Source organism: Etheostoma cragini, chromosome 4, assembly GCF_013103735.1.
Source record: "Etheostoma cragini isolate CJK2018 chromosome 4, CSU_Ecrag_1.0, whole genome shotgun sequence".
NCBI lineage: Eukaryota > Metazoa > Chordata > Actinopteri > Perciformes > Percidae > Etheostoma > Etheostoma cragini.
The window spans coordinates 10,173,312-10,200,492 of NC_048410.1; the positions used below are offsets into that span (position 1 = coordinate 10,173,312).

General features: G+C 40.1%; 2 protein-coding genes across 11 annotated transcripts in view; both read left to right on the forward strand.

Annotated features, from left to right (window-relative positions):
- eif4ba (eukaryotic translation initiation factor 4Ba) overlaps nt 1-4,031 on the forward strand; it is a 16,533-nt gene extending 12,502 nt beyond the window's left edge. For 4 of the 7 annotated variants that reach the window (XM_034869732.1, XM_034869733.1, XM_034869734.1 and 1 more), the window contains exons 12-15: nt 1,080-1,117; nt 2,101-2,230; nt 2,732-2,804; nt 3,112-4,031. In XM_034869732.1, the coding sequence (XP_034725623.1) occupies nt 1,080-1,117; nt 2,101-2,230; nt 2,732-2,804; nt 3,112-3,180 (310 nt within the window). In that variant the 3' untranslated portion in view covers nt 3,181-4,031. The remainder of the gene's footprint in view (nt 1-1,079; nt 1,118-2,100; nt 2,231-2,731; nt 2,805-3,111) is intronic. The other 3 variants (XM_034869736.1, XM_034869738.1, XM_034869739.1) reach the window with 3 other exon arrangements.
- Nucleotides 4,032-7,241: 3,210 nt separating this feature from the next.
- The window catches only part of LOC117943697 (tensin-2-like), a 29,734-nt gene continuing 9,794 nt past the window's right edge, over nt 7,242-27,181 (forward strand). For 3 of the 4 annotated variants that reach the window (XM_034869983.1, XM_034869985.1, XM_034869984.1), the window contains exons 1-9: nt 7,242-8,080; nt 15,420-15,525; nt 15,654-15,691; nt 25,588-25,620; nt 25,705-25,754; nt 25,883-26,066; nt 26,584-26,634; nt 26,764-26,886; nt 26,979-27,043. In XM_034869983.1, coding sequence (XP_034725874.1) covers nt 7,958-8,080; nt 15,420-15,525; nt 15,654-15,691; nt 25,588-25,620; nt 25,705-25,754; nt 25,883-26,066; nt 26,584-26,634; nt 26,764-26,886; nt 26,979-27,043 — 773 coding nt within the window. In that variant the 5' untranslated portion in view covers nt 7,242-7,957. Of the gene's footprint in view, nt 8,081-15,419; nt 15,526-15,653; nt 15,692-18,936; nt 19,013-25,587; nt 25,621-25,704; nt 25,755-25,882; nt 26,067-26,583; nt 26,635-26,763; nt 26,887-26,978; nt 27,044-27,181 lie in introns of those variants that run through there. The other variant, XM_034869987.1, reaches the window with a different exon arrangement.

Sequence of the window (27,181 nt, forward strand, 5' to 3'; positions counted from 1 at the left end):
TTTCCATTAGCACTTTTGACTGCACCGAGTGGAACCATGGCGCGCAGATATGCGTTTTCATTACCAGTTTTAGTGCTATGAGTTGTAATTCAAGTGAATTTCCCTATTGGGCGATGAATAAAGTATTATGAAGTAAAAAGTTATGCCCAAGATTGACCATCCCCAGAGTTGTGGTGACATCTTGCCGGACTAGAGAGAGAGACATTTTTAAAAGTCTCTGTGTTCAGCTCAAAGTACTTTTTTGTAGCTTCCAGCTGAACCTTAGTGGTTTGAAGTTTAGTTTTTCTACTGTAGCCCTGTTTGTACTTCCAGATATCTGCTTTATTTCACAGATTCATGTTTGCTTTCGGCTGCATAGGAGTTATGTCGTATTACAGCTAATAAAAACTCAACTTTTCCTAGTTTTGCTGCTTCATAATAAAAGCTTTTAGATAACAAAAACAGCAGATTATTATTGGGAAGAATGTATAGGAAATGAAATGCGTTTATCCACGTTCACAACATTTTACATCCGCTCTTTTGACAACCACAGCCATGGGTCAGCCGGCTGCATGCGTGATGCTTGACGAGGCATACCAGTTCTGAATGGCTTCTAAAAGAACTACATATTTGTAAATGGGGGCATATTATCTAACACGGGTTTCAGGTGACCTCCGTGCTGAAACTGCGCCTTTTGCCAGACAAGCTCCAGAGAGCCAGCAATAACAGCAGGCGAGTGGGTTCCACATTTGTGTAGAGCACTGCCACAAAAACGACGCATTACAGACTCAACTCTTAGTGGTTTCTGTGACATTAGAATTAGAATGTTGAAAAATGAGAAGTCAATCCATGCTACTGGTAAAGCAGGCAGCCCTGTTGAAATGGAAATGCAAATCCCTGCCGTACTGGGCTGACACACCAAGTCAAGCCATGTGTGTATGGAAAAACCAATACACTGCATGTTAGGGGGACTTTCAAGAATGCGCTGCTCAGGAACAGCCATTTTAAAACCTTTCACACCCCAAATTAGCTATCAAAAGGCTTGTAGAAAAGTAAAAACAAATCTCACATTTTCCTGACTGTTCCTACTTTCTCTTTAGCTCCCCAAGTTCTGCAGATGAAAGAGGATCTGAAAAAGGTAAGGACATTCTGATGAGTACGGGATTTTACACAAACCCAACCTCAACGTGTAGACTGAATACAATTGAATACACCACATCAACTATAAAAGAAATAGACTGAAGTCGGCAGCCACTCTTAGAGCCCTACTACTGGTAAAGCAAAAACTGCGATGTCTCGGACCAGTTGAAACGCCAGGTTGTTGACTTAAAAACAAAGAAAACACACACAAACATACACAAATACACACACACAGCGCTATCTCAGCAAGACATTTTTAGCTGAGATGGGCAGTATAACACTGCAGTGTTTTTATATATATATATATATATATATATATATATATATATATATAGCTTAAACTTGATGATATTCAGCCTTGACACATGTTTTTAACATTGTTAAACAATACAACTTCATCAAGACTGGCTTATGCACACAAGGTGCAAGAGCATCTGTTATCCTTACAATTCACACAACTTTATACCTGCGTCATGGGGGACATATTTGGCAAAGTGAGTCCCTGACAGGAGCAGGTCATGAACTCATCTTTCTGCTGAGTTTATTTATGACAAGGGGAGCACTGAAATATGTCTCACATTGTTAATGTGTATTAGTATACAACTAATCAAAGTGACCTATATGTCGCAGAATAATATGCACATGCAACACCATTCTGACTTGGAAAAAATATATTAGGCTCAAGCTGGCTGATTGTGAAAACATTGAATACCTATTTCATTGTTTGCAGTGCTGTGTCAGGATAATACTTTTTCAGTTTTCTGTTTTTATTTACTGTTTTTGTGAAATTTTAAATGAAATGAGTTACACTGTACGAGCTCAGCTTGCATTCAAGCAGTTGTACACCTCATTTGGTCCTATATCAGTGACAAATACTATATTCCACCCCAGTGGCTTTTTATGTTGCAGTATGTTGAGTGTAGTCTACTGTATACAGTCCAACAACCTCCCTTCACTCAACTGTCTGGCATCTCCTTTAAGATGAGAACAAGGCTGGCGGTGTGCGTCGGGACCGGGGGCCCCCACGGGCACGAGGGGGGCCAGCAGGGCCTGGCGCAGGGCGGGGCAGAGGAGAGGGGCCCAACAGAGACCGAAGAAAGGAGGCAGACAGGTCAGCCATCCAAAGCTAGCCACTCCAAAGTTCTCAATCAGACAAGGAGGACATTTACTGGGCATCTGTAAAGAATGGCCTATGCTCAGTTACACAACTGGTGATGCATTCATTGTTCCAAGTATAGTGGTCAATGGAACACAAGAACACCAGGATTTACGGTGTGTACATTAAGTGGTTTACCTTTTCTACTTGAAATAATCCCCATGCTGTAGCATGGGAAATTATCAATTTAAGCACTAAAACAACAGTACAACATAAATTTGTCCTGAAATTTGGGACAGTTTTGAATTTTATCTGAGTCCTTTTTTCTGAACATGAGAACTGAGCACGGTGTGAACTAAGTGCCAAGCAGCATGTAGATGCAAGTTGTCACATGGTACAGATGAGCAAACTGTGTGCTCCTTTTTAGTTGTGTTTTGAGGATTCACAGCGAGGGTCAACTTTCCAGCACCGAGGTTTACCAATAAATTTTAACCTCAGTGTTCGCTCTGATTGTAGAAAGGATAACAGAAGAGACCGAGACTCCAGACCACTCGCAGAGCCAAAGAAATTTGAAGAAACCCCAATCCCCGTAAGTCCTTCACTGCCAAGGATAAGTCCGACATTGACGTCCCCTAAATTATTCTAAGTAAAAGGTTTCCCTAAAGCCTGAAGTTTTTACCAGTGCTCCCCAGTACCTTTTGTTAGAGGTTTTAAAACATCCTTTTGTTTCTATTCTTTTTTTACAGCAATTACCCACCCTTCATCAGTCATGAAATTATTGTCCCTTATGATGTTTCATCTTCCTTTTCAACGTTAAAATCTTCTTTTATGCTCTAATTAGTTAAGCATCCAAGGCTAACTGTACTGATCCGAGTTCTGTTTTGTTTTGCCTTCAGAAGTTCAGCTCAGCCAGTAAGTACGCCGCTTTGCTAATGGACGGAGACGACGCAGAGGACGTAGAATAGAGAGAAAATAAGACCAGGCCCGAAAGCGCAAGAAGAGGACAAAAACGACAGCAGAATAAAAAATAATCTCACATAGCTTATGAAAACAAACTCCTCACTTGAAAGAGGCTCCTGGGAGGACATCACTTCCTCCTTCCTTTCCTGCAAAACTGTCCTTTACTTTCAAACACACACCGATCCTCCCTCCCCTTCAGGACTATTCACCTTCTTAAGGATAGTCGCATACTGGACTTGTTTTAATTGGGAACCAATGAGTAGCTGACACATGGAAAAGTGATGGATAACATTGAATTAATTGTAATAAATAAATGGAAAAAGTGGGGAAAAATGAATTTGTATATTTGTGGATCATAAGTATGGTGAGGTTGACAGAAGATGCTTAGTGTAACCAGTGTTTAACTGGGTTACTTACATTGCCATCATTTCAGAATTAATTGCATGACTAGTCATTATAAGCCATTTTTATTTATTAGTAAATAATTTGGGTTAATTAATCATTTTAAATCAATCAATTTTATTCATGACAAGTTGTCACCAATCCTGTCTTCCAATTCTAAGAGCCATAAATGTTGAGACTGGTTACAAAGTTTTGTCGTGTGCACTATTCAACGAAGCACTGATTTAATTTTTGGGGTTCACAGTATTTCAAGAGAGCCGTAATACAATATAGTATTGAAGGGGTGACTTGTATGTTGAAAGGACAACAGACGCCACACAATTCTCACTCCTAGAGAATCAATTAAGTGCCATTACTATTATTCCCAATCATTGTACCATTCTCTCTATTTCTACACCTTTTGGCGATATAGTCAAATCAATTAAAGGCTTATAGTGGTTGTTTCCAGCTGTCTAAAAGGGTCTCCACAGCTGTCTAAATCATTCACTCTTCCTGAAGTGTAATACAAATATTTGGGAAAACTGAAGTTGCTCATGGCAGGATGTGCGGATTTCCATGGGATTACATGAACCTGTCTTCCAGTTTGCAAATAACAAATTTGACTCCTAATGTGCATTCATATAGTATGTAAAGTGTATTTATGTATGCATTACTATAGGGTTTCAAGCCAAGACTTTATAAAAGAAAAGACTAATTTAAAGCATATTTTGTGCTTGTCACTAATTAAATGTCTAACATTACTGCCCACTACACACTTTTGTGATGCCATATAATTCTAAATGAAACTGAGTCAGTTGCAGGATGGTGAGTTGCATCTCAAACGCATAATTTTACATGCAGCAACAAAGCGTTTTCCTCGGCTTACTGTTCTCCTGGTGTGGTCTGTGAGACAGAAAAGTTCCACAGTATTTCCTCAGTTTCAACCCCCTGCTGAGGGCTGGACTCGTGGCGGCAGCTGGTTAGGATCCTGCTGAGCTTCACATCCCACACAGACAGAGGGCACCCACTGCAGTAAGATAGGACTCCTCCAGACACCCTTTAGCAGCAGGCCACTCTTTTTAATGGACGTCAGCATACTAGACACTGACAGTGGAACTGGTGATGGAACAGTTGTGTCAATGTAACATCAGAAATACCTGATAATGAGAAATAATTATACTTGTTATGGAGGAGTTTCTGTATTTCAAAGCTCGGTGAATGGTCATCAACGATACCTTCAATGGTAACACTTTACTTGATAGTATCAACATAATCGTGACACAGTCATAGCGGTCATAACTGACTTGATACTGTCATAAGTGTGTCATAAACCTTATAAACAAGTCATAAACATTTATGACTTCTGTCATTAAGTCATTTGGTTTTTGTCATGTCAAGTTGACATTGTTTGGATTGTCTTGATTATGAGAACTTGACATGAATCAAAGGGACATTACCAGAAGTTGTCTTTGTCATGTTGACAAGTTGACATTAAATTTGTTTGGATGTCTTTCTAATGACAACTTAAAATTAACCAGGAGGACATTAACCACAATATCTCATAATAGGGCCATGACAGCCAGTTTTGTCAACTTGACGTGACAAAAACTGAATGACACTTAATGACAGAAGTCAAACGTTTATGACTTGTTTATAAGGTTTATGACCGTTCATTACAGCGTCATGTCACAGTTCTGTCGATACTGTCAAGTAAAGTGTTAGCCCTTCTTTTATCACTTTTACAAACAAATCAGCCCTGTGTTTGTTTACACAGTTCAATCATTTAAAAAAAATGGTTATATTAAAGTAGCTACTCAGGGAGCATAGTTTAAGTGTGTGGGTGTGATACTCAGAGATGCTGAATCGCTGTGAGCACAAGTGTCAGAAAGCTGTCTCTGTAAATGGTGGCACTATTAATGGAATGAATTCAGGTGCCATTCTAAGAGGGACGGAACAGGGTAAAGTAAAATAAGGATATTGTCACTGCTAGTTTGTCTGCATTCAGTGTAGTTCTGCATGAAAGTGTACCTCTTCTTCATGAGGTTGCAAAGTGTTTGTGTCCATTGGTGGAATAACTAAGTATATTAGCCTACTGAAGTACTGTAATCATGTACACTTTAAGTAGGTACGACCAGTCATGGTTGCAACAGCAACACTTTTACCAAAAAAGGGTCATGAGATCAGATAATTTATGGCCACCTCCTTCTGACCTTGCATGTGAAATATCATAGCTGTGTGCAGATTTTTAGGTATGAAAGTAATCTTTTCGGACCACATCTACATTTTGATTAGTACAAATTTTGTTTGTTATAATTAAGTAAATTAGAAATATGTAACCTGTATTAGATTAGTGAGGTATTTAATCAATGCTAATTACAAACCACCTTTCAGCCACAACTAGCTAAATAAATAGATGGATGACACAAATGCCTATACATATGTAGAGATAAGAGTATATAAGTAGTAAGTGCATACTATGTTCTACAAAAAATGATTGTTTTGAACAAATCAGCAACAGCTTATCTGTTTTAAAGTCTACCATCTAGTGCTCTAACTTACACATTATTGCATGCTATTTTGACATTGTAGTATTGCTACTTTTACTTAAAGATCAAAATACTTATCCTTTACTACGTCTGTTAGTAAAAAGAAGGCTGCATCCTGAATTAAAAATCTGTGTACACACACAGTGTGTATGTGTATGTGCATCCTATAGCCACCCACCCACCACCCTTAACCCCCACGCTCGTTGCCATGTGAATCAACAGCTGGTCCACACAGGAGGGTCTTTCCTTCCACTTCAAGCCACAACACGACTTGGGTTTGCGTCATTCAGGTCCCTAGATGATGTATCTGTGTGATATTTCTTGGGCGGAGCTGCTTGGGAACCCAAAGTGAATTTCAGTGTAAACTGACAATAAACTTGTATTATATTGTATATCAAGCGAAGTTTGCTCAGTACTGATTTTAGATATAAAATCTGTCAGGATCAACTACACTGAGTCCGCTGATGTCTGGAACTGGACATTGGAACTGAAATACAGAGGCATCTGTGAAGTTACTAATGCACTTCTTCATGCATGTTGATGGTTTTGTTGCCTAATTTAGTTTGTAGCCACAAATTTGTCTCACTTTAAATCAAGGACCGCTTTGTGTGGTCTAACTGGAGGCCAAAAACTTGGTTTTAGAAAGAGCTTATTGTTGCAGATTTTCCCCTCACAACCCTAAAACCTCCAGCTTGAAGCAGTATTTTGTCTAGAGAACCCAGTTTGGAGAAAGAAATAGTGTGTGTGTGTGTGTGTGTGTGTGTGTGTGTGTGTGTGTGTGTGTGTGTGTGAGACAGAGAGAGTGCTGTAGGATTTCAACGATGGAAGAAGCCGATCTCAGATTTAAGCACAGAGCCTATCATTGTTTTCATTTCAGTGGAGAGCAACTGAGAGAATAAAAGAGAGGACATTTATGTTTGTGTCATGCATCGTATCAAACAGGGTCCTCAAGTTTGTTATTCATTACATCTAGTATTTTCACATCTAAGAGAGATATGCAGACATCCTGTTTACTGAAAAATCCCAACAAGCAGTAAAAAGCCATCACTTTCACACAACAAGCTAACAGAAGGAAGAAGTGGGATCAAGCCTATAGTATGTTCTCATTTACAAAGTTACAAAGTTAGTCTAGAGGGATGACGTGTGTGAATGAAGCTCTATCTAATCACTCCCCCATGAGGAAGAGGAGAGTGAGAAGGGCTGAAGTGAAGCCAAAGGAAAGGGGAAGGGCCTGACATCAACAAGCCAAAACAGCTGCCCCCTTCTCCCCCATGGAGAGACAGCAAGAGGAGCCTGATGGAGAGAGAGAGAGAGAGGGGATGACTGGAGGGTCTGTAAGTGTGGAGCAGAAGAGAGCGGTGTACGAGACATTTGAGGGTTTGTAGAGGCTAAAAGAAGAGACGAAGGTATTGGCAAGTGGAAAGGGGGAAGGGAAGAGAGAGGTGGTGAGTGTATGCTTTCAGGGTGAGGATAGCCAGGGAGCAAGGGACAGGGAATTGTGTAAGAGGAGAGGTGGGGAAAGGAGTGGAGGGTCTGTGCTTGGTGACACTTTTTGGAGGGGTGAAAGAGGGGTTGTAAAAGGAGAGGGGGAAAAAAGGGGTGGGGGGTCATCTGGGGTGGATTTCAAGGCAGGGTAAGCTGTCAGAGAGAAGGGCAGAGGTGTGAGGAGTCACCGGGGAAGAAGAAACATGTTGGAGAGGAAGACGTTAGCTGTTGCAGAAACATAAGAAGGCCCAAAACATGAAGCACTGAGAGGAGGAGAAGAGGACCTTCTGGAGCAAAGCACTTGTTGGGAAGTCGTGATAAGATTTAGAGGGAAATAAAGACACAAGGCAAAGAGGTGTCTACTGAAAGCATGGGGTGCATTCACAGCACCAGCAACGGCCGGGTGAAGACACAGAGACGTGATCCTGACGCAGGAGGAATCCTCATAAAGGCAGACCCTGAGGTGCATCCTGGAATCCTTCAGCTTGCTGAGGTGAGTACATAACTGCTCTTAAGGAAACTAAATATTCTGGTTGTGTATGACAGATATGTCTCTTTCAAATGTTAAGCCCGTTAGTTGCTGAAGGCAGAGAACATTTTGAGAGCAAAAGATCATGATGGAAGTAATCGAGGTAGAAGTTCTAGATGTTTGGATGTACATTGTTGTTGCAGTTGTTTCAAATAGCCGTGGATAACCATCAATAGCGTTTGTTGCTCGACTCCACGGAAGAAGCTGAACTTTAATTGTTATACACTACATTTACCACATTCTATTTATGAACATCAACCAAAAGAATCTAAAGAATTACCACTATGTTTCCAAATTAGATCCAAAGCACTTCTCTCTTTTACGAAATATTCCCTCTCTGAATTCTTGCCAGCATCAAATAGAACAGAAGCATCTTGTGCTGCCCATGCTTGCATACCAGAGGATGAACGTGTGTTTTCCAGGGCCCATTTTAGACCTGAATCAGACAAAAGTGTGATTTAAAATATGGCATTCCTACTGCACTCAAAGGGATCAGTTACAATACATGAAGAAAATAGATTCAGACAGCATTGGACGATCTTCTTGATCTCTGTTAATCATGTCTCTTGGGGACGAGGTCAACGTTCAAGAGGAAGTGGTTTTAAGTTACTGTCCGGTTCTGACCCGTCGTCTGCCTGGCTGCTGACTCTATTTAGGAACATGTATGGATTTAGGAGCAAGCACCGTAAAGCCTCTGGAGGACGTTTTTAGAGACTTATAATAAAATAAGTGTCTCTTGGTTTAGTTCCAAGGCTATGCAAAAGAATGTGTGCATTCTCGCATCATTTCAGAGTAAAAGGACAAACGGAAAGAAAAGTCATTTTAAGTAATGTCACTGTATTTGCACACATTGCTGCAAGTTGCTGCACACTTCTGGATTTTACGGGAACAAAAACATTACTCAGATCACATGTGGCTTTGAATCTCCTAAAGCCCCAATTGTGTATAACTCTCTGAATTACTTTGCGTGTGTGTCTAACCTTGCCAAATTATGATAACATTTTCCCAAATGAATGGGTGGACTGCAGTGGAGAGGAATGAGATATGTCATACATAACCAGTCCAGGAATTCTTTATTGTTTGTAGTGTCTGCTTTTTTTCTTTGTCTTGTTCTCTAACACACACACACACACACTCACAAACACTCACACACTCTCTTTCCCGCACCTATTTTCAGCATTTTCATGGCTGTTTAGAGGTGACAGCCCCTGCTCATGCAGGTTATAAATACCCTGTCAGAACTAGAGCATACCCCTGGCTCGCCACCTGCTGCCGTCCCTTGCTGAGTGGATTTTGTATGTTTGTGTGTGTGTGTGTGTGTGTGTTTGTGTGTGTGTGTGTGTGTGTGTGTGTGTGTGTGGGCGAGCGGGCGTGGGTGCGTGCATGCGTGCATGCAAAAGCTAGAGGTTGTGGCTGCTGCTTTCTAGCATGTCATCACTAGTTAGGTGTCACTGAAAAAAACACTCACACAGACCAAAGCATTTAGTGCAGAGGGGGTGTGTCACTGTCCTCTGTATTAATTTACAGTGTGTGTGTGTTTGTGTGTCTGTGTGCTTGTGTGTGTGTGTGTGTGTGGGGGTTCTCATTTTAGTTAGTTTATTAGGATCCCCCTCGGCTAACAGGGACTTTGGGGGGGCTAACCTTCCTTTTGGGGACAAAATGGAAGTGCCACTAACGTAAAACGTTGCATTTCAGGCTGAAGACTTGATGTAAGGTCAGGTCCTAAGTTGTTCGGTCACACGTTGTTACTCCAAAACAACTCAGTAATAATAAAATGCTACTACTGCTGCTGTCCTCACAGTAATAAAAAGCTCATGCAGCCACAGTCATAAAGAATTCTATTATGCTTCTGTTCCTGCCTCTCCTCTGTTACAGTGGAAGCGCTTTGGGCTCTCCGCAGTGGTCAGAGATGCTTGTACAATGACATAGGCTTTGGCTGCAAAAATCCAAACGGGGTGGGGTTCTTTAATGCTGCAATGCAATACTGCAACACTGCTCATAGTCACAGGAGCCGGAGACTACATGTCCACTCGTCTTAAGTCCCCTTTTACAGGTATCAAAAGTACATGAATGTCACCAATCCAATGCTAATAGTGTTTGTTGTAATGTTTTTTATTATTGTTTATTTTTATATCTTAAGTTCTGGGTCTTATTTACCTCTATCTTTAATTGTAAAGCACTTTTTATGTTTATAATTATTATCATTATTATTATTATAAAATGCTCAACATTATAAAACATAAAACAAATACTATTATTGTCATTGTATAGTATTATGTGGCACATGCTCCTGTGGTATACACCCTTACTGTGGGTTTCTCCTTCTACTGTCCGCTAATGTACTGATAGGGTAGTAGAAATGGAGGGAAAGAACAACTGAGAGAAAATTGTAAAGGCCGCGCCAATTTTGTAATAAGACACCCCCACGCTGTGAGATTCATGAGTCATTTCATTTGTCAGTTTTATATTTAACGACTGCTCTTTGATCCCATTTGTTGTTGAACAACACATTTTTTTTCACAACTCTGGTAACATACTTTAATTTCTAAAATTTATTTTCGTCATGCTTGATGTTAGCACAGGAGACAGAATCTTCTACCGATGGACCTGAACACCTTTAATATTAACGTAAGTTAAAATGTGCATAAAATGAGCATGCATTTAACAGGAAATAATTAACTAAACAACCTAAATGTCTTTAGTTGCATCAGGAGATTAACTATGTAATGTGAAGTATATAATTCAAGCAGCCTGACCCTAAACTTCGAAAATAAGGGATATGGAATAAAGGGATTTGAAAATATGGGTGGGTGTAGATTAAGATATGATTCACTTGCAACACAAGCTAGATACCCTCCTGACTCTGCGTCATTAAAAAGAAAGCCATACTACTATTTGTCCACCAGGCGATGCTCTTGACTCATCGTGAGTTTTTAGTTTGAACTTCAAGCTGTCACTGGCATCAACATGAATGGCGGTAAGATTTCAACATGGAACTGGTGAAATAATGTTCATCCAAAATCAAATCAAGATGTTTGTCACTTGAAAGAGTTCATAGACCTTTATGAAGCATAAGACATTGCACCCCAAATCATTTACCTGGCCAATGTCAGCTTCACCTGATTATGCAATACACCAATGCACTCGTTATGTTGTTAGTGAATTTAATGCAACTGTACAACTTGACTCAGATGTCCAGCCACAAAACCCAAATATTAGAAACATGTTAAAAGCATTTGTAATTGAGTTGGCCCCAAGCAAATGGTGAAAGAAAAATCAATCCAGTGTCCAGTCAAATTGAGCTGTTGATGCTATTTTGGTATTTTTAATTTCTGTAATATCACAACGTTACTTGTATGATACAAACAATAAGATTCTTAATATCGAGATGGTTTAATGGTGATATTTTATCTCTTCATGTTGATATATCCAGATGATATTATGTATAGCTTAGCCTTTGAGAAAAATTATAGCATTATTACATTTCTCTTTTAGCAGAGAATTCAGTAGATTTAGATGTTTGTGTGTTTAGCATATTGTGGAATATCCTCCTCTGGAAAAATAGTGACTCTGATATAAGTTACAGTATCTTTACTGTGAGTCTGATCCAACAAAACTTCTCAATGTTGTCCTCTACTTTTGTATCCTGCTGGTGATCTGATGTCAGGTTTATAAAGGGACATGGTTACACGTATAGCAACTCAGTGGACCATCACATAAGTCCATTTGATTCAAGTTCCACAATTCACAAGTTATGTAATAACAGTTGAACGGTAATTGGCTGGAGGGGAGGATGATCCTCCTTTGCCCTCACATGCCCTGTTTTTGTCAGGTTCCCAGGCCTATCGTTGCTCTACCTAAATCTCTTACACAAACACACAGACTAGCACCCACACAGAGACCTAGATTCAACACATTCAGTGGATGCCATGGTTTAGAGCAGCTTCCATTCATCATAACAGCAGTCTGTGTGTCAATAGTCCATGTTACTCTGTTGATGTGATTATAAGATCAATACATGCAGCATAATGGTAATGTGTTTAATCAGTGCCTGCAAGCATCTGATCAGTATGGGTCACTGATCAAAATAAACACAGTTTTTTCCACCAGAGATGGTTTTTCTGGTTAGAAAAGACGAGAAGAATAATTACAAAAGAAAAACAAGAGGGGCACTCAGAGAGCGCAGATTTCCAGATCTCAGTGTTAACAAAAGTGAACAATAATTTGTTGTTACTTGTTATTTATTTTTAACTGATGCTTTTCATTTGGTGAAACCCCCCCTAAAACATTTTTTTTGAAACACCCTGTGTGACCCCATTATTCTCTATGCTTTATGCTTACCATCTCCAGGCTGTTTGTAGCTTCATATTTTGCACACAGACATTAGAGTTGTAAAACTCCTCTTATCTAACTTGCAACAAGAAAACTAATAAGTGTATATCCCAAAATGTCAAACTATTCCTTTGAGGCTCTTACTTGTTGCCTATATAGTATGTAATGTGAGTAATGCAGTTGTGATTCGTCTTAATATCACAAGCATCAAGTGGATTAACAACTGAAAACTGAAAAATTGAATTTAGTAGAGATTGAATGTTAATGAAAAAGAAATGTTCACAGTGTTTATTGAAGCAAGTCACAAATTCTGTGGACTTTGTTTTGTTGAGGGTTGGGAAGTCACAGCAAGCCTTTGCATTCACATTACGTAACCATACAAAGCTCAGGGTAGGACTACATAAAACATGAATTATACATTTCTAGTCATAAAGGATTTAGACTGCGCACTCTCCTCTTGAGAAAAATGGCTGTTTTATTAAATATTGTGGTTAAAAGATTGAGTTTCCTTCCCCTTATAATTCAAGATGGTGGGAGGAGAAGTGAGACTCTGGTGTCGCATAGTCAATAAAAAGTGTTTGTGAGAGTGTTAGTCTAAACCGGAATGCATGCTCCTTCACTTCTCAGTTAAATTGAATGCCCCTCCTGTTTGGAAAAACCCAGGCATAGGAAAATGTAAAAAATGCCTGAGCTTTTTTTCAAGACCAGAGAAATTCATCAAGTCATTTAACGGGAAGAGAAACACCAGTGTTTGCAGGTACACTGTGGCCGTCCACCTCTCCCATTACCTCATGCACAAGCACGCATGCACACACACACACACACACACACACACACACAGTACAAACACCATCTCCCTCCTGATGTTTCCAGGCAACTCCTTCTCTACTAAAGGAAAGATTTAATGGTTTAATGTGCTTTGCATGCTGTCAGAAAAGATTGCTTTGGGAGAGCATTACCATAGTTTTATATAAACAGTTTCCTATTGTAGTATTGGTTTATAACAAGAAAGATTCATGGATTATGAATCAGGGCACAACATTTACTTGCTTTTAGGATACTGTGTGTGTGTGTGTGTGTGTGTGTATTATACAGTCTATGGTAGGCCTATGTCTTCTCTTCTTTATCATTTTAATTTAAATGTTATTGAGTAAGTTACTCTCTGTATGATCCAGGTTGTGACAAGTAGCATTTGGTTAAATTAGGGTATTCTAACTCTCATAGCATATTAGGTATTTGTATAGTACATTACTGTAAACCTTTCCAATAATAATACTATTAATAGCATCAGTAGAGATTTGAGTTCAACATTTTGAGAAAGACAGCAAGCAGTGGGTCTGTCTATGTTCGTCTCTTTCTTTGCTTGGCCTACAGAAGCTCATGTCTCGTGTTTACACAGCTGGCTAGTCCAGTGTGGTACCACCTTGCTGTGTTGAAAGGAGAGTAAGCCTGTCATCACACAGGAAAATAAATGTCACAGTATTTGTCTAATAGTTTTGGTTACAAGCCTGGTTTAGGTTTGCGTGAATGCTCAGTTTCTCTGTAGGTATGTAGCAAAAGATTTGTCTTCAAGGTAAACTGTTTATCTGTATTATTGCCATGTAGTCAAGGCATATTTTAACCCAGTGTTTCTTTAAACAACTTTTTTACATTTATTGTAATGGCTTGAGGAGAGGCCAAAGGCCTTTTGATTGGCTAACATGGGAAAGTGGGTGAAAGATATATAGCAGCACAGAACAGTGCAATTTCAGTGCAAAGATTCTATGCCAGTTGTAGACTGTACTCACGCATAGGCTAACTTTAGCGTAGCAACATTTTAGGATTCACAACGACAATGCCAACATGCTGACGTTTGAAGTATAATGCTTACTATGTCCACCATCTTAGTTTTAGAGTGGTGTTATGCTAACATTTAGCATTTAACAATTAGTATTAAACACAAAATATGGCTAAGACTAAGGATGGTCATAAATCAAAGTATTGGACGAATAAAATGTTGACCTGATGTTTGCACGTACAGGAAAAGTCAGGGGGTCACCAACGTTTTACAGTTGATCATCTGGGGAACATGAATATCTGTACCAAATTTAATGGTAAAGATACTAATAGTAGAATATAAACCATTTAAAAGTTGTTGAGATGTTTCAATCTGGACAGACACACCTGGGGACCTGAGGAAAGCTAACAGCATCACAAAGGACACCACTAAAACACTGAACATCATGTCCATCCAATTATATTTAGCTTACATGTGATCACACAGCACATGAGATGAGCGTGGCAGTTCAGAACGCTGCTTGTTTTTCATCATCTTAGCTGCCCGACAGACTGAATCCTCTTGAATGAGGACAAGTTCAAAGACGAGACAACAGGGTCAGAATCAACTTTAGTTGCCAGGTATGAAGACACATACGAGGAATTTTGCTTTGGATCGTAGTGCTCACAATGCGCTTACTTTTACAAAACAAACAACAAAACAAACAATACATGCCCACTATAAACAGAAACAACATAGACAGGTTGAGACAAAAGTGCAATGAAGAGTGCAAAGTATGCAGGAGTAAGTTATGATCTTGATTGTTACTATTAATTTACTTATGGAGTATAGTGCAAAGGATGATGGAATAAATAGTAGTATGTTATTATATAGGTATTATATTACAATATGAACTTTATGGGTGAGGGTGCCTTACACAGCGTGATATGACAGCAGTTTTTAGAGGAGGACACTAAATGCACAGCAAGAAGGGCATCGGCGCTCATGCTGGTGTGTCACAGATGCAGAACACATCTGTAATGACAGCAGCCAGACAGGGGACAGTGACAGTTTAAGGCTGAGACGTGTTCCTTGAGACACATGAGGAAACTGCTAAAGCTGAACATGTCACAACCACATCCGCATTCCTATGGTTTCAGTAGCATTTATTGTTTTCACCTCTTGACTAATTACCTTTTTTGTGTGTGCCTGCAGCTTGCCAAAGCAGGGAGCCACACCTTCACAGAGAAGAGCTTTAAGAGGAAACGGGTGTGTGATGTGTGCAAGCAGAACATCGACAACCCTGGGGCTTTTTGCAAGGGTGAGTCCACGCAGAGGCACAACTGACCGGCATAGATACACACCTAGACCCGACATAGAGCTCACCCTGAGTGCCCTCTCTCTGTCTTCCTGTCAGAATAAAACATGTACTCTCCTTTCTGTGTGCAGAGTGCAAGGTTGCAGTTCACAAGACATGTGAAGCCAAGGTAAGCTGTATGTTTCCTTACTGAATCCACCACTCTACCTTCCTCCTGTCCTGAGCAAATTGTGCTCCTGAGTCAGAGGTTCAGATGTTAATCCATAGTAATTCTTAAGTGGAGTAAGCCATGTGCACTGACCTAGATGTCTGGTAAAAGAAGCCTCCCCCAAACTGCAACAAGCCAGGTTGCTATGAGCAATTCAGTCATGTGTTAATGTAGGATAACAGGATTTTGTTAAGGATTACTTAACAAAAAGCAACAAAATCATATAGTGCTGGACTCATTAAAGACCACCTAGAATATTTGACAAGTCCGAGACAAGTCCGAGTTCAAATATCAACGAGTCAAAAACAATTAAAAAACAACAGAAACGTGCCGGACTGGACTCAAGTACTACAGCCCTGGTGAGCTGTTCGGTGGGGGTCACAGGGGGAGAAAGCACAAGAGGCACCACAGTTTAGGGAGATGGCAGCTTGCAGAGGGAAACTGTCTGTGTAAAGCTGTCTAGGTGTAATATTCTCTCTTTGCCAGACCCTCCTCCAAAGCGCATACGTTTAAAAGTTGTTTTAATCATGCAACACAAAACTCAGATTGTACAGACAGTCTAGCTAGCTGATTTACCTAGCTGCAGAGATCTGAGAAAAGGTTAACCATAGTCCTCATAAATCGACTGGTGTTTAAAAGGACAATACAAAGGAAGCCCAAGGCACCGGGTATCCGGCCTAAATGAGTGAAATCCGGCGGAATATGGCAATCCCGGATGTGGAACGTCAAGGATGTAGACTAGGCTGTAATAGATTAGCTGTGTTGTTTGCTGTATTAAAGCAACGCTAGCAAACTTTTTGTACCATAAAGTAATGTTTCCAAATGTTTCATTTCAGTGGTTCATCAACTCGTAACATGGTGAACGGCACTTCTGCATTTGCTTTGCGGCTCTCTACCGGCTATAACCGCACTATACAAGTTTGCCAGCTCGGGTAGCGGATCTGTAGAACTTGAATAAGAGATAATGGGACAATTGCGCTTCCAACCTGTAGGGGGACCAAAGCAGGAAAAGTTCTCTTGTGTTGCTTTAAAGAAAGTCAAGTGGAGGAGTAAACTGCTTTCAATCACTGTTTTGAGTTGTAGAAGCATTTTAGTTTATAACATTTTCCCCACAGTTTCCCTGACAAGATGTATGTATGCAAGGCTTCAACTAGCAAGAAGAGTCCATTGTTACTGGTGATTACCTGAATCAGGAATTGTCTTCCACAAACAAGACAAAGAAAAGGAAGTGGTATTAAATACATTTGAGTCAAAGACTTTAGTGAAGTTACTGAAATGATCTCAGCACCCTGCACAAATTAATTTCACTTGTTTTAGGATTTGCTACTCAAGGAATCCCCTCTTTTCTCCTGCTCTTTCTGTTGATCTCACTTCTCTGTATTAGCAGCAATATTTTTAGGGCATAATGGCTTGACACTCCATTCTATTCATATATAACAAATGAGGTTTGTGAAATAAATCAGATTTTTCATATTGCAGCCATTGAACATCACAGTGTTAACACACTGATGTAAGCTTTGGCTTTTTTGCCTAAAATGGTAAAGTACATCATAGAATTAAAGATACCAAAGAGAAATAAGGACCTGAAAACAATTTGCCGCTACAATGGAGCTCAATAGCAGAACTTGTTCATGCCTTATATCAGTGGTAAATGTGAGGTGTTGTTGTCAGTCCCTTTAGAATCGAAGAAAAAAAGCTTCTTGTCACCATTAAACAATCACACAAGGTAAAATTCATCATAGAGGAGGTAGTGACACATTTCTAATTGATCTGTCAATCTGTCATGCAAAACAGTTTGATTTGAGGAAGCAGCCTTACAGAAGCTTTTGTTATTTTTGAGTGGATTCTCTTATTATGAGAGGACATGTTTGCGCTGTGTAAGAGAGAAGCACGCTTTTGGCGACAGATTATGTCAAACCGTTGGCAGTAGCCTCCTCTGCTCCCCTGTGACCCCGCCCACAGCAGCTCAGTGTCACACACCAGTGTGAGCTCATCACTTGCTTTAACTATGCTGTTTTGCCTCGCTACCCAACAACACAAACACAGAGAAAAACAGCACAATGGCATTTGACCCACGCTTTATTTCTCAGCTCTTCTGCTCAGTTTAAATCCTGTGATTAATGACATGGGGCAGACTTCGTCTTCCTGTCCCCTCCTCCTCCAAATACTGTAATGGTGTACAACTGGGCACTACCAGCTGTTGTGCCTTAGCAGCATGTATTAAAAGAGGATTATTATTTTTTTCATACTTTGGCCCCCTTGGTCACCACGGTTATATCCTAAAAACAACTCTTGGTGGCTGCAGGAGAGGCAGGCGCCAAGAGAGGACATCGTCACATAGGACGATGATCAATCTGGATAGGAGAAGTCTAAGCGGGTAAATATAGAAAATAACAAGAGTGCCGTAGATGCCTAACAGTGAGTGATCATTGGTTTTGTGGGGGGACACAAATAAGTGAGAGGCAGCTGGGGAGGCAGACTGTGTGTATATGTAATCAGTCCCATTTGGGGGTATTCATAAATAAAGAGCAACATTGGGTCAAGGCTGCAAATTGCTGTCTGCTTCATGTCACGCTATGCACTCACTGTATGTTTCTATGTGCTACTCTTATATCAACATATTGTTTTTTTTTACTTATTTCATCTCTTGAGTCTTACTGTCATCATCTTTTTTTTACTTTTCATCTATGTTACCTTTCTGTCCTGATGTTTTATAGTCACAGTTAAAACTTCTCCCACCTGCTGCTTGGAATTTTGTTATACATTCTTTTATCAGTGTATAATGCCAGCTTAGTACCCTCTCCATAATAGTCAACACTAGTTTAGTTTTGTTTGGGTTTTTTTTTCAACCAGAGGGCTGTGCAGTCCATCTAATTCAGCCACTTGTCATCTCTCTGTCAGCCTCTGGCCATTGGAGAGGTCAGTGGCCAAAAGTACTGTGCAGGCCTGCCCAGTGAGCACATGTGGTGTATTGATGTGTAAGTGCACTTGAAGGGGAAAGCACTCGCACAGTCAACGTGCTTTACTGTCTCTGTGCATATGACACAGGCAGAGCAAGAGGGGAAAGCTGTGTTGGATATGCTGCTGACACAGTGTTAGTGTGCGTGTGTGTGTGTGTGTGTGTGTGTGTGTTATCGTGAGAGACGGAGGTAGGCAAAGGGAGTTGGTGAGAGAGAGAGTGAGCAGAGAGCTTGTATGAGAGAGAGAGGGAGCTAGTATTTCCTACTCTACAGACAGGACTGCACTGAGGCAGAGGGAAAGACTGAAGCTGCTTGTTGAAAGGTAAAACATGATCTGTATTTACTGAGTAAAGCTTTGGGTTTAGTTTATTCATATGTATTCAGCACATCAGTTCTGACTTTTTATGTACTTTGTGTATTTGTGTGTATAACAACAATCATTACAAATATTTGCAATCTGACAACCTTGAAGCCTCTTCACAGTGTTTGCTCTGATAATGCGGCATGTGATTGTGCATATTATTCCATTAAAGCTGTAGCCTGAGAGCTCTTGCTTTGCCCAGAAAGAGGATTTCATTTATTGTGATTAAGGCAAGTGCAGAAAATGAAGCAGAGACTCCTGCTGTGACCTACAAAAAATACACAGATATCAATTTTTAATACTAGAGAGTGAAAGACTTACTTTTTAATGAGATCGTTGTCCTTATACGTGCAAGTCAGGAAATTATGGAAACTGTACCTTAACACTTTTCTATATGCTTCAATGAATGCGTTCAAATGTAAAATATTGTAAAACTGTTAAAGCCGTGCCAGACTGTTTAAGGGATAGATTAGATGTTTTTGTGGGCATGCATCTGTTTGCTTGTGTGTGCATTTGCAAGACTTGTCTTCATACACCAGCGTGCATCTATTTGTGTGCTTCACTTTTCATACTTTTAATTCTACTTTTAATTTTAACAACATTTACACCATCTACTTTATATGCTGCTGCTTTTTCTGATGTCTGATTTTGAAAAATGTGCAATTTCCCACCGGTTCTATCCACTTTATCTATCTACTTGTGTAACACTGTGTATGCATGTCTATGTTGTGTACTGTGTATAGACAATTATCTACACCCAAAGGGCACCTGACAGAAACAAATGGCTGTATCCCAGACACAGTCAGCTGCCCTAACATCATCTGATGGATCCCAATGTTGTGTTGTGAAATACAGATGGTTGCTGTGTCTGTCCACACACACCAGCTGTTGTGATAATGTTTCATGCTGATTTATGAATTGATATATCAACTATGATGCTTTATGGAATATGTACTTGTGTAAGAAGCAAGTGTTGTGTAGAGTTTTCTTTAGTCTTAATTAGTGGAGCTGGAACAGTTTCTAAAACAACTCAAACTGGCATTTCTTCTTAATTATCGGCTGCAATTTATGCCAATACTGATGTATCTGCAGTTTGCTCATATCAGCTCATGTTTCAGTCTAGCTTTAATCCAGATGTTGTGAATTTCTGTGGCGTCTCTCCTATCAGGTGTATTGAGCAACATGGCAACAAGTGTCATGTTTTTCAACCTCTTCTGTTGTGTCTGTGTAACACCACAGGAGACCAGATGTGTGTCCTGTGTCATGGCACATCAATGGGAAGGTAGAAACAGCTTTAAGTCAATAGAGATGGAGAACTCAGGTGGTGGAAGGTGTTGTTGTAGTGTAACTTCATTAAGGTGGTCACATTGTTGTTGCTATTTATAACTATCACCAGCACTATGCACTGTGGACAAATAATTATCATTGTTAATTTAATGTTACTGCTTTACACCTCAGTAATTAAGTAATACAGGGACAGTACACACACACACACACACACACACACACACACACACACACACACACAGACGGATGCATGCACAGTCGGATGCATGCACAGTGTTTATATTTACCCATTGCTTTCATTTCCTGAGAGCCCAAGCCAAGTGATAGGTGTACAGCAAGACCTGTTCAATATTCCAGGAATTATACAGTTTCAATTTTTTTGGGAAGGCTTTTTAAACAATGTGAGCTTTTGTCCACCTTTATGATATATTTCTTTTGATAGCCATGTGTTGGATGAATATAGACAGTAGGTTGTGATAAATGTGTGTTTTTTCAATTACTGGATGTAAAATGTTATTAGGCAAAGCACCAAATACATGTATGTTGCCATGATGCATTCACATAGCGTTGTAGTACAGATCCATTGGCAAATCTGATGAAAACATCACTGCTGCTGCCAGAAAGGCAAGTGGATTTTGCTAGACAACTGATGGGCAAATAGACAAAATGAGCCTTTAAGTGTTCTGAGGGACGTATGGTCTAAAATAAGGAGCTCTATCAAAATAGCTTTGTGAAATCTCTCTGATGTGTGTCAGTGGTCAGCATGTTCAGCTGTTGACATCTCTCTCCCATCCAGCACTCGCTCTTGCTTACCGTTTGCCTCTCCTCTTTCTTCCGTCCCTTCCCATGCTTTTTTCCCCTCTGAAGCTCCATCTATATCTCCACTCCCTTTTATTTTTATTGCTTTGAGCCCAGTTACATTGCGACAGGCCACTGCTATGCGTGATGTTTATCGAGATGTCCTTGGTCATCTGATGTTGTTTATACAGGGGGGGCACATACTTGTATCTCACTGCAGGGATGATTGTATCCTGTCCCTTGTCCCCAGGCACTTAAAGTCGAGAGAGAGAGAGTGAGAGAGAGAGAGAGTGAGAGAGAGAGACAGAGGTTGATGTAGCAAGAGAGTGGTAAGCAAAGGGGAGTGACACAGACTTCAGGGGTTAGGAAATGCAGAAACAAGGGATCAAAGATGAGAGAAAAAAAAGGAAAGGCAGTGTGATAATGAGAAGAAAGAGAGGGGATGCCATACTTTTATGTAAAGCCTCCTAAATCCCAGCCACTCCTAAATTTACCCTCTCATACCCTCTGTGAAATGTTAACAATCTGTGCAAAAAATAAAAACCCTCAGAGTTTTATTTAGCTTTCAGTGGACTTAAGTGTCTTTTTGTGAGATGATGGAACTTGGAATAAGCCATGGTTATTTTGCTTTTCCACTTTCAAACGGGATGGCTTACTCACTTCTCCCTTTCCAGAGTGTGACAGAGAGCTCTGAATCGACTGTCAGAATTAAACTCGCCCCTCCTGGACGGCAAACTGTCTCAAACACTCACAATTATCTCCCGCTTCTCTGTAACTGACTCAGCTACTCCGGCAGATCTCTGTGTTAGATTTTCTCTCCCTGGAAAAGGAGTGATGAATTGAGATGTGGCAGTGACGACTTTTAACATTTGTGCCACAGTCACTCTGTTGTGGAGCTGCCAGGAAACTCTTAATCAACATCCACTGACACTCTGTGAACACACTTACAGATCCACTTGCACTCTGAATACTCAACGTACACTAGTGCATTTTCATGTGCGAGTGAGCCTAGGTTGACCAGCACTGACATCCTGTTGCAAATTACTTCCTGTTGACCTTCTCCTCTGCGTACATGCTCCATATCGATTCAACCCTGGTCGTCTTGTGTGTGTGTGTGTGTGTGTGTGTGTGTGTGTGTCTACACATAGATACACATGTGCATGTTGTGTCTGTCTCCTACTGTTCCTTCCTGAGGCTGGCCACCTTATCCACTTTATTACCATTATTAAACTTATTAAGAGAAGAGTTCTCCCCTATGGCTGAATCTTTGTATTCTTTAATTTACTACTGTAGGTTTAATACCATGTTTGTGATCTGTTGTTGTACATTAACACACTGGAAAGTACAGATTATGCTTGTGCTGGGGCGGAATGTGAGAAGAACTGATTGATTAAATAGATTTTGAACAAATATTAACTAAAAAACAAATACAGAGTATTAGTATATCGGCTGTCAGTCTGTGTGAGACCTGCATGACTATAATTACGTAATGATATTATCTTGTCAGTTCAGCAGTTGCATATTTTGTTGAATGTTCTCTGCCATGAAATGCCAATTACCGCATGCCCTTTCCCCTTAAGTCCTCCTTTTACTCATTCCTCCCTGGATCACATGTCTGTGTATGTTCCCCTCCTTTTCCCCATCACAATCGTCTAAACTCTCTGTCAGACTTTCTCTGTAATCCTCTGTAATGGTGTTTGCCATCTCCACACAGGTTCCTTGTGTGTGTGCCATGAAATAAGAAAGCTATCATTTGTGTTGCCATGCCATTAAAACCCCATCTTCAGTACTTATGACAAATCTATTTTAGCTATTAAAAATAATAGTAATAATAATCCAGGGTGCTTTTGCTCTATTTTGGAAATGCTAAAACACTAAAGCCAGTTAGCAAAAACTTGAAGAGGTTATTAGTGTTATTTTTTAACCTTACACACAGACATTGGTCTCGGGTTAATTAAAATACAGTACAGTACTATTGGGTTTGCACAGACTCTTCTTGACTTGCCAAATCAAATCAACAGCCATATTTTCTATAAGCTGCATGAGGATAGTGATGCATAAACTTCTTACCGTGGTAAAATAAATGTATCAGTGGTTGCCTCAGTTTATGTTATTTTGACAATGTAATGCTGTTGTTGTTGACATGATAACATGATGGCCTACAAGAACAAAGACAAAAACAAATACAACCTCGATAGTCAGGAACTGAAATCTAATACCCTCATAAATAAATGTATTTGGAGCTTAGATCAAAACTTGCTTGACAATCAATCATGAGTATTAGGTGCCTTTGTATTGCCAAAGTTAGAGCAGGGATGATTTGCAAATTAGTCCTTAAACCCAACGTCTACCTGGAAGTAAGGACATCAATAAAAAAAAATACATTTTTTTTAAAGTAATTAAAAATGTAGCATTAAATTGGGCGACCGTATTGATTGAAATTTGGCTTTTTCTGTCAACATAAAACATGTATTTCTGCACGGTTGCTGCTATTTTTCTGAAGTTGTGGATCATAATAGCAGGCATTTGACTTGTTAACCTGTTGCCTGACACCTGTCAGCACTCAGCCCCAGAGGGTAACTCAGCTGTCAATCAATCTCAAGGAATAGTTCAAAGGTCAAAAGTCAAAAGTTAAAAGGGTGTCACCTGTCAAGATTTACAGTCGGAGCATGTCGTTGTGCTGCAATAAAGCTTCCATTTATCAGCTAATTTCCGTCATTTTTTGTTAGGTCATGTTATTAATGCATTTCTTGTTGTTTTCAATCATTTGATGTGATTTGCATCGGAAATTACTTCATCTCATGGGGGAAATTAAAGCCCTGTGTGTCCAGAAAAGCTCTGGCATGGCGCTAAGGCAGTGCTTCATCCCAGCGCTTCACAACGATGCCCGTGGTTTTTGTTTCTATGACGTCTTTAACGTTAGCGAGGTAGCTTGCCTTGCCAGATCTTTCTTTACAGCAATGCGATGCTAGTCCACACAGCATTCTGTGATGGGAGAAAAACATGCTCTGGTTTGTTGGCATTTCTTTAAACCAATCACAATTGCCATGGGCGGCGCTAAGCACTGGGCAGAGCCACAGTGCCGTGGCAATATAGCCTCGGGAAGAAATTTGTTTTGGTAGAACGTGTACGTACAAAAGTTGTTTTAGTTGTGCAATTAAAAACTCAGATTGAACAGATAGTCTACCTAGCTGTCTGGATTTACCCTGCAGACATCTGAGAAGCAGTTACCATAGTCCTCAAAAATCAGTTTCCGGTGGTAACGTCGCAATCCTGGAAGTCGGACATTGTGGATATACATAGACTACTGTGTAGCTAACTTAATGCTACATTAATAACAGGGGGTTGACTACACAGCAAACAACAAGCTTACAACATGTATGTTGGTAAAAGCCTAACACTCACCTGTAACATTCAGTGTCTAGCCAATCTGCTTCCACAAATGGGCTTTTCTCTCTTTGTCGACACCAGTACTTTTCTGAAAAGATTGTAGTTTTTAAACTAGCGCTTGGAGTGGCTGCAAAAAAGATGTAGCGCTCTGAAAAAAGACGCTGTGTGCAGTGTTTCATACGCTCTCTTCTAATTTGGAACAATTTAAAAAAGACACTGGCGCTCAGAAAAAACAAATGCTGTATGGACACAAACCAATGAACACATGCACTGACATACCAGTTTCTACTAGCTTATCACTTTTGGGTCAACTGTTCCTGATAATAAACAATAAATCACCACTTTCTCTGTGTTTGTGATTTTGGCAATTTACATTTGGTTCACCAGCAGATTACAAGGACTGCACGCCACATGTAGAGACTTCCTCCACTCCTCACTCCATTCCTTCTTCTTTACCAGGCAAAAACAACACTACACTCAATCATATTTATTGAGCATCTCTAATTAAAGTGAGCACTTTAACTGACTGCCTGGTCAGCATAATAAATACCAATCGGGTATGCAGTGTGCGAAAGAAGAATTCAAAAAAGTCAATACAATGTCCTCAAGTTCTTTACATTTCTGTAGACATGCGTGCACAAGCTTGTTTGTCTTTATCTGTATGTCACTGTTTGTTAGTGTGCACCAGTCTGTGTGTTTGTGTGTGTTTATGTGTGCAGGCTTGCGCATATGTGTCTGTGTCTGTGTGTGTGTGTCAAACATCATGCATCACTAACCCATCATGTGGAACAGCCAGATTTGTGCTGACAGCTTCTTCTTTAATGAGCTGTAGCAGATGACAGAAAGAAAGTGACAATGAATCTAACCATTCTTCCTTCTTATCCCTCCATCCTTTCATTCCTTCATCTGCGCTTCTGGAGGTGGACCAAGAGTGTTTAACCAAACACATGACTTGGCATGTGGTAGTTTATTTCCAGCGTGCGTACGTGCGCACGTGAGTATGTGCATAAGAATGTGAATACTGCAAAATCCAACAGTGTGATGTGCTCATTTCCTTTCAGGTGACTCCCACCTGTACCTCAACATCAGACCTGGTAAGTGAAAGTTTACATGTAGTTTTATATTAAGAAATGCAATGAATCATTGCAGTATAGTTAATCTTTTCTGCTTCTTTCTTGCACGGCTCCACTAAATCTACACCACAGAAGAAGAGAGGCTCCATACAGAGGTACTAAGAAGCCTGAATCACACATCAAATAAAAGAAAATGCACAGTAAAAAAAACATTATGGAGCGTACTGAATAGCCTAATGGCTGTTTTTGCTGCATCAAAACAATGAACTCTCACAATGTACAGGAGTAAAAGTGTGGAACAAGTGATGGAGCATGTGATGGATCGTCACTATGACTTTGACCTCACCTACATCACGGAGAGGATCATCTCTGTCTTCTTCCCGCCGGACCTGGAGGAGCAGCGGTACCGCAGTAACTTACAGGAAGTGGCCTCCATGATGAAATCTAAGCACCAAGACAAGTTCATGGTTAGTCATAAAACTGAAAACATTATGAAACTACTTCTTGTCTGAACAACAACTCATTCTCCTACACTTAAAGGCAACCAATGTTGTAATTGGTCTCCTAAAAGGACTGAATAATTAGTGGCCGGGTAAGCTCATTTGGTAAAGCGGGCGGACTTCTATAGAAGTTTATTCCTCGATGCAGAAGGTCCTAGGTTTGAGTCCAACCTGTGATGGTTTCCTGCATGTCTTCCTCTCTCTCTCACCTTTCATGTCTCAACTGCTCTATCCATTAAAGGTAGAAATGCCAAAAAAGGTTGTTGTTGTTTTTTTAAGTTTATTAAATTTTACTTTAATTTGCATATTTGTGTAACTAAAACAGAAAAGTCCTAATTTGGCATTGATAGGGACTGTTCATTGTTCACTTCCTTCCCTCTACTGTTTCCTTTCATTGTATCTTTGCTATATTTCTTTCTCATGTTGTGGTTGATATGTAAAAGCGGATTTGTAATATCTTCTTATGTGTCTCTGCCTTTTTTAGTTACTGAATTTATCAGAGAAGAGACATGACATCACCAGACTTAACCCAAAGGTACAAGTATTTACATCTTAAAAGGTGACAGATCACATTTGGGATGACTTTGTATTTTCAAGATTAATGGACAGGTTTGATTCAATTGAAACCCAGAATTTGAACCATCTTTCCTCCTCTGCGGTTCAGGTGCAGGACTACGGCTGGCCTGATGTTCACGCCCCACCTTTGGACAGGATTTGTGCTGTTTGTAAAGCCATGGAGACCTGGCTGACCTCTGATCCCCACAATGTGGTGGTCCTGCACTGCAAGGTCAATGTAACTTGAATCCACACCTGTTTTTGTTTTGCTGTGACAAATGCTAGCAAGCTATTTAATGATCACTTTGATCTGTGTTCTAACAGGGAAACAAAGGGAAGACGGGGGTCATTGTGGCAGCCTACATGCACTACAGCAAGATATCAGCTGGGTAATCTGCGTCATTATTAATCTCACAAGGCACTTGTTATTAACAGCATGTGCTGATGATGCCGGTTATGTGAGCTTGTCCCAATCAGTCGTCCCCTATATACTTATAATACAAGGGGAAAGTACCGAATTACTGGTA